This window comes from Sapajus apella, unplaced genomic scaffold, assembly GCF_009761245.1.
Source record: "Sapajus apella isolate SASKATOON/1434 unplaced genomic scaffold, GSC_monkey_1.0 scaffold17, whole genome shotgun sequence".
In the NCBI taxonomy this organism is placed as follows: Eukaryota; Metazoa; Chordata; class Mammalia; order Primates; family Cebidae; genus Sapajus; species Sapajus apella.
The window spans coordinates 14053821-14064160 of NW_022436957.1; the positions used below are offsets into that span (position 1 = coordinate 14053821).

Below are 10340 nucleotides of genomic sequence, written 5' to 3' on the forward strand. Positions count from 1 at the left end.
TGGATCACCTGAGGTCAGGGGTTCGAGACCAGCCTGACCAATATGGTGAAACCCCGTCTCTACTAAAATTACAAAAATTAGCTGCAAGTGGTGGCATGCATCTGTAGTCCCAGCTACTTGAGAGGCTGAAGCAGGAGAATTGCTTGAACCCGGGAGGCAGAGGTTGCAGTGAGCTGAGATAGTACCACTGCACTCCAGCCTGGGCAACAGAGCGAGAATCCATCACCAAAAAAAAAAAAAAAAAAAGGAAAAGAAAAGAATTATCAACCTTGAATTCTGTATCTAGCAACTATCCTTTAAGAATGAAGAGGAGGGCTGGGTGCAGTGGCTCATGCCTATAATCCCAACACTTTGAGAGGCTCCAGGAGGGAGAATCACTTGAGTCTAGTAATTCAAGACCAGCATGGGCAACACAGTGAGACCCCGTCTCAACTAAAAATTAAAACAATTAGCCCGGCATGGTAGCATGTGCCTATAGTCCCAGCTACTAGGGAGGCTGAAGCAAGAGGATCAATTGCTTGCATCTGGAGAGTTGAAGCTGCAGTGAGCCATGATTGTGCCACTGCACTCCAGCCTGGGCATCACCATGAAACCCTGTCTCCAAAAAAACAGAGAATTTGTTGCCACCCAACCCTAAAAGAATGGTTAAAAGAAGTTCTCTAAACAGAAAGAAAATTACAAAAGAAGAAAATCTTGAAAATCAGGAATGAAGAAAGAACAATTTAAAGGGTAAAAATGTAAATAAATACAACAGACTTTCCTTCTCTTGTGTTTTCTAAGTTATGTTTGATGGTGGAAGCAAAAATTAAAACACTAATGTGGTTCTCAATTTGAAGACAATTATATATAGTAGAGGGTAAAGGGACATAAAGTGAGGTAAGATTTCTAAAGTTCACTCAAAGCAAATGTAAACTGGGGTAAAGACAGAGGAGACAGATCTCACAAAGTATTGGGATGCCACTTTTTCTTTTTCTTTCTTTTTTTTTTTTTTTTAAACACTGGGTATTTCCTATTTACCCCTTGACTCCGTAAATCTAGATTTTTAAAGAAGCCGAGTAACCATAGTTTTACTAAGACCACTAATGAGTTCTCCTCTTGCTTGACTTTTACACTGCCTTTGATAATGTTGAGTACTTTCTCCTTAAAATCTTTCTCCTGTTGCCACGGAAACCAACCTAGTGATCTCCTTCATTTAGGTACATTTTTTTCCAGTGTCCTAGATTGACTTCTATCTTCTACCTATTCCTTATTTTTGTGCTTCTCAAAGTTCAGGCCTCAAACCATGTGACTGTAAACAACTAAGCCTCACTCCAAACCCACTGATTCAAACCCCTGAATGTTAGTTCCCAAGCACTGCCTTTTAACAAGCTCCCCCAAGTAATTCAAGAGTGATAATTATTGCTTTAAATGTTGACCCACAAGGTTCTATCTTGGTCCTTTTCTACCTCTACTTGTTATACACGCACAATTAAAACCCACTCAAAACTTCCACCAGTTGCTGCTATCAACAAAATAAGTAAACTACTAGCCCTCCCATCCTAAGCACCTGTAATCCCACCTGGCACAAAGAATATTTGTTTGAGTGAACATGATGCCTTCAAACCTGATTTGTCAACCAAGACCTATCTTTTGAGGCTCCAGATCTGCATGTGCAGCTATTTGATCAATGAACATGTGCACTTGGATGTCCCAAAGATACCCTGAATCAATTACAACTGAGTTCAGCTAACGGTAACAGAAAAACCTAAAAGAACAGTGATTTATATAACATAGAAGTTTATTTCTCACTAATGTCTGAAAACAGGTGGGCTAGTATGAAAGCTCTACTCCACCAAGTTCTCAGGGACTCTGGCTCCTGGCTGCTTTCCACCCACTCCACAGCATATGGTTCCCATCTCATGCTCTAAGATGCAGCTCCAGTCAAAACCACGTTCATAGCAGAAGGATAAAAGCAGGAAGAAGGAAGAGGATAGAACATGCTCATCTCTCTATAATATTCTTTCTGGAAAAAGTACACTCTATGTGTGCTTTTATTCCATCAACCAGGACTTAGTCTCGTGGCCACACCATACTGCTAGGTGTCTGGAAATACAGTCTGTATGTTAAGCAACCAATTGCAATACTAAGAAAAAAAGAAAAAATACTGGAGGACAACAGCATTCTCAGCCACATGTTTCAAACTCACTGTGTTCCAAAATGAACTCATCAGTTTTTAGGATAAACTGGAATTTTGCACTTTTGTTATATGTCCATCCTACCTTCATCTTCATTCTGCTGGGCGACTTCTGCTTCTCATCTAATACTCGAATCATGCATCCTTTTGTGATGTTTTCCTTTATGCAACCACCTATTCCTCCAACCAAGACTGGAAGTCTTTGGGCCACCTCCACATCTAGCATACATCTCTCTTTTTGCATTGCTAATACTATATCATTTTTTACAGCTCTATGCCTCCAGGCATCCCTCTTCCATTAGAAGGTAAACTTCTTGAGGGTAGAGACTATGTTTTATTTATCTTAATATCATATACGCATAGATCTGTATCATGCTGAATTTTACAAAATCAACCATTAATATCTACTTCCTAGACTTATGGAAGTAGGAAACTGGTTAACGAGGTACCTAGTAAAAAGAACACTGTGGTATATAGTACTCTAGTATAATGGAATATGTTAAAGTCCCAAATTACAGATGATTCTAACAGCCATTGCAAGAATAATATGGCTACAAGCTCTTACTTAGACACTACACTCCTCTGCACACCTTGCCTACTTATTTTCTACATCTATCTTCTAGAAAACATCTGGAAGATCATAGTTCTCAGCTTAGGAAACACTGTTACAACTAATAAATATTACCATGACTACAATAACGTACTAATTTATAATGGCTTCTACAGAGTCAAAAATTTTCACTATGGATTTAACTTAAGGCTATCAAAGTATCAATTTAACTTTGTATCAAATCATGTAAGACATGTTTACAACAGTTATGCTCAAGCTTTTAAAAAATATCTTTCAGATATGAACAATGGAATACGATGTTTAATTTTTAACTGAACATCAACCATAAAAGGAGCTGAGCACATACCACCCCCCATGCTTACCGCAACAAGACCTCAATGGCACAAATATGACTTTTAGCTTTGTCCATATTCTCCAGTGTGGACTGGAACTCAGACTATGATGCTACAGTGACGCTCAAGAATTCTAATCATAGCCTTCTTTTACCTCCAGTTCTCTAGCCTGGACAGTGCTTTGCTGTTCTGCCTGCCGCTAGCTGGGACATGAAGTCCTAGTATCACCAACACTAACCACAATGCCACCAACAACAGTTACATATAACTTCAATAAAGTAAAAAACATGTAGTTAATTATTATCTTACCACTAGTTCCTAGGGGTTGTAATACATCTCCTGTCAAGCGACACCACCCAACTGGGAAAATATCTCGAGAATCATACTTGCACCAGTAATCAAAAGCTCCACTCCAGCCATCGAATGTGATATGAACTTCATCCCCTTTCACATCTCCAATGGTCGCAGGACAGATGAAATATGGGTTCTTTTTGTCAATAGCTTCTAGTTTCATCCCCACTTTAAAATTATTTAGTGGGGGCTTTGGTGGTTCCTACCAAAACATTAAAAAAAAGACTTCATTTTTAAGATGTATTAAGACCCATGTGCTTGAAGTGAAAAATTGTATATTCTCTCATAACCTTTAGCAAGCAAAAATTAAGCTCCATGTTTAATTATCAATTAATATAGGAAGACAACAGTGCTCACAAATCCGAAACTCTGCTCTCCAACATCTCATATTTTTTCAGGAGCAGAGTCAAGAACCTGGAAAGAAGCAAAACCAGCCAGATTCATCCATTCAAGAAATATATATTATCTACTATGTACCAGGAATTTGAGATTCATTGTTGAACAAATATATCAAAGATCCCTGCTCTGGTGGAGCTTACATTCTAGCACTGGTGGTAGTAGTGGTTGCAGACAGAGAAAAGCAATCAACAAGAAATTTTACAACCGGCAGTCAGACAAACCTAATAAATATGTAAATTGGTATGTCAAAAAGTGGTAAGTCCAAAGAAAAGAAACAACATCAGATGATACCCTAAAAAAAACTCAACTGTAAGAATTCTAAAGAAAATGAACTTAAAATTAAAAAAAAAAAAAAAAGAAAAGAAAAAGTATAAAATACACAAGAACATGAAAGTCATATAGTCTGGGGTCATTTACAATATCCAATCCAGAATTCAATATTTAAAAAGTATTTCTTAGTCACCAAAAGGTTAAAACATGTAAATGTTAACAGGATTGCTAGAAAGCCTACATGTTATGTTAAAATCAACATCTTTTCTTTCAATCTGCTTTTCATCCTACTAAATGGCACTATCACAGCAACCCAGTCACCTAAGCCAAAAGACTGGAAATAGTAATCCTATTTTACTGCCACTTGTTCAAATTAAAAGAGAAAAAAAAAGAATAAAAAATAATAGTCCTGAACTGGTGATTTTCTGCCCTAATGAGCATTAGAATCACCTGTGACCACACCACGAGTGATACGAATTGAACTGGTCTATGGTGGGGCCTGGGAAACAGCAATATTTTAATTTTCTGGGAAATTCTAAGGTGCACCCAAGGTTGAGAACTACTACCCTAGACTCATCCCTTTCTCTTATCCATAATTCAATTAAAAACCACAACCTCCCAATCAGAGCTGGATTTTAAACCTAGGCAGTCTGTCTTGAAGCCACCTCCTTGGAGCACCCTACCCCATCATCTGCCTGGACAATTCCAACTCACCCAATTGAAAGCCCAGTTCTCCGAGCTTCCTTCAATGCTTCCATGACCAACCCCTGCCCACTCCTAGGGCCAGCTCAGAGCCACTCTCATCTTCAATTGTAATATCACTACTGAAATGTGTTCACTCCTCTATGAGACTAAGAGATTATTAAAAACAGATATTCATATTATTATTTCCAGCACAATACCCAACAGCAAGCAATTTTTTAAATGAAAGAACCAAGGAATAACCCAAAAACAGTGAGCAAGCTCTCAACTAATTCTCTCACCAATTTAAAAAATATATCTGGAAGGTTGGTTTCTTTTTCAAATGTCCCCTTAAAACCCATCTCATCACCCTGTATTTTTCTATTGTTACTCTTTACACCCTTACAATCTGGAAGCCCCTTAATTATTAGCTTCCAAAGTCCTTTAATTACATATTCTTTTCTTAATTTTTATAGAGACGAGGCCACACTGTTGGCCAGGCTGGTCTCAAACTCCTGGCCTAAAGCAATCCTCCCACTTCAGCCACTCAAACTGCTGGGATTACAGGTGTGAGCTACCACACCAGGCTGAATTATGTATCTTAATTTGTTTCTTAAAAACCACCCTGGGCTCAAACCTGTAATCCCTAATTCAGCACTTTGGGAGGCCAAGGCAGGTAGATCTGCTGAGCTCAGGAGTTTGACACCAGCCTAGGCAACATGGCAAAACCCATATCTAAAAAAAAAAAAGGATACAAAAATTAGCTGGGCATGGTGGCAGCACACCTGTAGTACCAGCTACTTAGGGGGCTGAGGCAGGAGGATCATTTCAGCCCAGGAAGTCATCGAGGCTGCAGTGAGCCATGTTCTTACCACTGCACTCCAGCCTGGGCAACGGAGTGAGACCCTGCTTACAAAAAAAAAACAAAAACAAAAAACACCACCACCCTGAAAGTTGGCAAGTCAAAAGGTAGACTGATTGAAGATCAAAGTATCTGATAAATAGCTGGTAAGTAAGAAGCATTGTTACATGAAAGGGCTAAAGGTCAATTGACTATTACTATGTATGAGAAGAAAAAAAGTGGTGAGATAAGCTGCATTTAACAAAGAATAAACATGGCAGTTGACAAATTTGTGCTAGATGCGCACAAAATGCAGAAAACATTCGAGACACACATAAGGATCCCAGGACCTTACACTGTCATATAAAAGACTGAGACTTTCTGTAGCAAAGCAAACTAATTTCAAATGGCAATGTATATTTTCTGCAACAAAACAACAGACAGGAATAAGCAATGCAATAGAACTAATTTTAAGATTAAAATATATAACCTAGGCCAGGCGTGGTGGCTCATGTCTGTAATGCCAGCACTTCGAAAGGCCAAGGTGGGCAGATCACTTGAGCCCAGGAATTAGAGACCACCTGAGCAGCACAGTGAAACCCTATCTCTAAACAAAGTATAAAAATTGGCTCACGCCTGTAATCCCAGCACTTTGGGAGGCCGAGGCAGACAGGTCTTGAGGGCAGGAGTTTGAGACAAGCCTGACCAACATGGTGAAACCCCATCTCTACTAAAAATACAAAAAATTAGCTGGGCATGGTGGCACACATGTGTTATCCCAGCTACTCAAAAGGTTGAGGCACAAGAATTGCTTGAACCCAGGAGGCAGAGGTTGCAGTGAGCTGAGACTGTACCACTGCACTCCAGCCTGGGTGACAGAGCGAAACTCCATCTCAAAAGAAAAAAAAAAAATAGCCAGGTGTGGTGGTGCAAGCCTATAGTCCCAGTTACTTGGGAGGCTGAGGCAGGAGGATCTGCTTGAGCCTGGGAAGTAGAGGTTGCAGTAAGCCAAGATCGTGCCACTGCACTCCAGCCTGGGCAACAGAGAGAGACACTATCTCAAAAAGAAAAAAAAAGTAGGAAAGAAAAGACAACCTACAGAAATAGAGAAAGAAAATAATGGCAAATTATCCATCACAAGTGATTAATAACCAGAAAATATAAGGAATTCAAACAATTCAATAGCAAAAACAAACAAATTACCTGATTTAAAAATGGGCAAAAGACCTGTGATATTTCTCAAAAGAAGATACAGAAATGGCCAACAGATGCAAATCAAAACCACAATGAGATATCATCATCTCATCCTAGTAAGAATGGTTATTATCAAAAAGACCATAACAATAACTAATGGTAAGAAAGCAGAGAAAAAAATAAGACTACCAAATGACCCACCAATCCCACTGCTGGGGGTACATAACCAAAAGAAAGGAAATCAGTATACTGAAGAGATACCTGTACTCCCATGTTAACTGCAACACTATTCACAATAGCCAGATACTGAATCAAAAGTGTCCATCCATGAACAGACACTTCTCAAAAGAAGACATACAAATGGCCAACAAGTATAAGAAAAAATGCTCAATATCACTAATCATTAGATAAATGCGAATCAAAACCACAATGAGATGGCCAGATTCGGTGGCTCATACCTATTATCCCAGCATTTTGGGAGGCCAAAGCAGATGAATCATCTGATGTCAGGAGTTCAAGACCAGCCTGGCCAACATGGTAAAACTCTGTCTCTACTAAAAATACAAAAAATTAGCCAGGTATGGTGGCACTCACCTATAGTCCCAGCTACTCAAGAGGCTGAGGCATGAGAATCGCTTTAACCCAGGAGGCAGAGGTTGCAATGAGTCAAGATCACACCACTGCATTCCAGCCTTGGAGCCAGAGTGAGACTCCGTCTCAAAAAAAAAAAAATAAAAAAAAAAAAAACCATAATGAGATACCATCTCACACCAGTCAGAATGGCTATTATTAAAAAATCAAAAAACAGCAGATCCTGGTGAGATTCAGAGAAAAGAAAATGCTTATATACTTCTGGTGGGAATATAATTAGTTCAGCCACTGGGGAAAGCAGTTTGGAGATTTCTCAAAGAACTTAAAACAGAACTACCATTCAACCCAGCAATCCCATTATTGGGTACACACCCAAAGGAAAATAAATTTTTCTACCATAGACACATGTACGCATATGTTCATCGCAGAACTATTCACAATAGCAAAGATGTGGAATCAACCTTGATGCCCATCAATGGTGGGCTGCATAAAGAAAATTTGGTACATATATACCATGGAATACTACGCAGCCATAAAAAAGGATGAGCTCATGTTCTCTGCAACACAGATGAAGAGCTGGAGGCCATTACCCTAAAGGAACAGAAAACCAAATACTACATGTTCTCACTTATAAATGGGAGCTAAACAGTGAGTACACATGGACACAAAGAGGAGAACAACAAACACCAGGGCCTACTTGAGGGTGGAAGGTAGGAGGAGAGTGAGGATCAAAAAACTACCTATCAGGTACTATGCTTATTACTTGGGTGATAAAATCATCTGTGCCCCAAACCCCCTCAACACACAATCTATCCATATTACACATGTACCCCATGTACCTAAACTTACACATGTACCCCATGTACCTAAAATAAAAGTTGGAAATAAAACAAGTGTCCATCAACAAGTGAATTTTAAAAATGTGATATATATATATCACACAATATATGTATATACACACAATGTGATATATATATATGTATCTCACACTATATATATATATATGTATATACACACAATGTGATATATATATATGTATCTCACACTATATATATATATATACACACACACACACACACACACACACACACACACAATGGAGTATTATTTAACCATAAAAATGAAATCCTGTCAATATAGCAACATGGATGGAACTGAAGGTCATTATGTTAAGTGAAATGTTTTTAAAGAATTTGGTTTGTCATCATCACCAGTTCTTTAATAACTTCTTGAACACAAAAATATAATTTGCAAAAACAATAGCTAAAATAAGCAAGCATCATTCTCTTTTCTTTTTGGTGAGACAAAAATGGTTTTATTCTAGAAGATTGCTAGTGAAGTGCGTTCTTATAGCCACCTCCCTTCTTTTTTTTTTTTTTTTTTTTTTTTAAATAAAAGACAGGGTCTCCTAACTATGTTGCCCAGGCTGGACTCAAATCTCCTAGGCTCAAGCAATCCTCCTGCCACAGCCTCCCAAGTAGCTGGGACTACAGGAACGTGCCACCACACCCAGCTTTTAACCTCCCTTCTTGATTACTTACAATATGGTTCTCCTTAAAGGCTATTTCTTCCCATGTCCCAGAAAATCTGAAACCAGTCTCAACATTCTTTGCATTACTCCTCTACCTGGAATAATCCTATTCTTGTAGCCTCATGGTTCACTGTCTTCCTTCCTTCAGATCAAAAGCTACCTTCTCAGTGAGACCCTCCTGACCAACCTATCTAAAATGTCGACCTCTCTTTTAAGCATGTAAGAGTATAAAACATACGATACACTTTATTTATTTAGCATGATCCATTAAACATTTCCCCAACTAGAAAGTAAGCTCCATAAGGGTATATTTTATGCTTTGTTTACTGCTATATTCCCAGTACCTACCTCTGACCACGAACTAATACGTTAACTTCTATCTCCTTATTTTTAATCAACTACTTATTTGACCTCACCAAGAATTTTAGCCCTTTAGCCTTCATTTATTCATTTACAAATATTTACTTAGTATCTACTATATTCCAGACACTACTGAAGGTTCTTGGGATATATTAACAAGCAAAAAAGACAAAATCCCTCCCTCACATGCTAGTGAGAAGAGACAATAAACATAAAAGTAAAATACATATATTAGAAATAATAAGTGCTATGCAAAAAATGGAGACCATAGAGCACAGTAAGAGAAATCCAGAGAGCAATGTAGAAAGAGGGGTTGTACAACTTTAAATAGGGAAATTAAAACATATCTCATATAGAAGGTGACATGTGAGCAGAAATCTGAAGGAGGGAAATGGCCAAAGTCAAGGCCCTAAAGCAGGAGCTGTGTCTGAAATGTTCAAAGAACACCAAGGAAGTGTGTGTGGGTAAAATGTAATACATAAGTAGGAGAGCAGTAGGAAACGAGGTCAGATAAGGAGGGGTCATATCACATACAGTTTTATAGGTCACTGTAAGGATTCTGGCTTTTGCTCTGAGAAAAACAGGAAGCCCCTGGAAGAGTTTGAAAAGAGGAGTGATATAATTTGACTTGTGTAGGTTTTTTGTTCGTTTTTGTTTTTGAGACAGAGTCTCACTCTTGTCACCCAGGCTGGGGTACAGCATTGCAATCTCGGCTCACTGCAGCCCCACCTCCTGGGTTCAAGCAATTCTCCTGTTTCAGCCACCTGAGTAGCTGGGATCACAGGTGTACACCACAACACCCAGCTAATTTCTGAATTTATAGTAGAGACAGGGTTTCACCATGTTGGCCAGCCTGGTCTTGAACTCCTGACCTCAAGTGATCAGCCCACCTCAGTCTCCCAATGTGCTGGGATTACAGGCGTGAGGCACCATGCCCAGCCATGACTTATATTTTAAAAGGAATACTCTGGTTGCTGTGCTGATGATAGCCTGTAAAGTTATAAATGCAGAGACCAGTGAGAAGCTACTACAGTAATCCAACCGAG

General features: G+C 38.9%; 1 protein-coding gene across 8 annotated transcripts in view; it reads right to left on the reverse strand.

Annotated features, from left to right (window-relative positions):
- The window catches only part of SCML2 (Scm polycomb group protein like 2), a 122382-nt gene that overhangs the window by 66127 nt on the left and 45915 nt on the right, over positions 1-10340 (reverse strand). For all 8 annotated transcript variants that reach the window (XM_032286021.1, XM_032286015.1, XM_032286020.1 and 5 more), the window contains one exon: positions 3386-3629. In XM_032286021.1, the coding sequence (XP_032141912.1) occupies positions 3386-3629 (244 nt within the window). The remainder of the gene's footprint in view (positions 1-3385; positions 3630-10340) is intronic.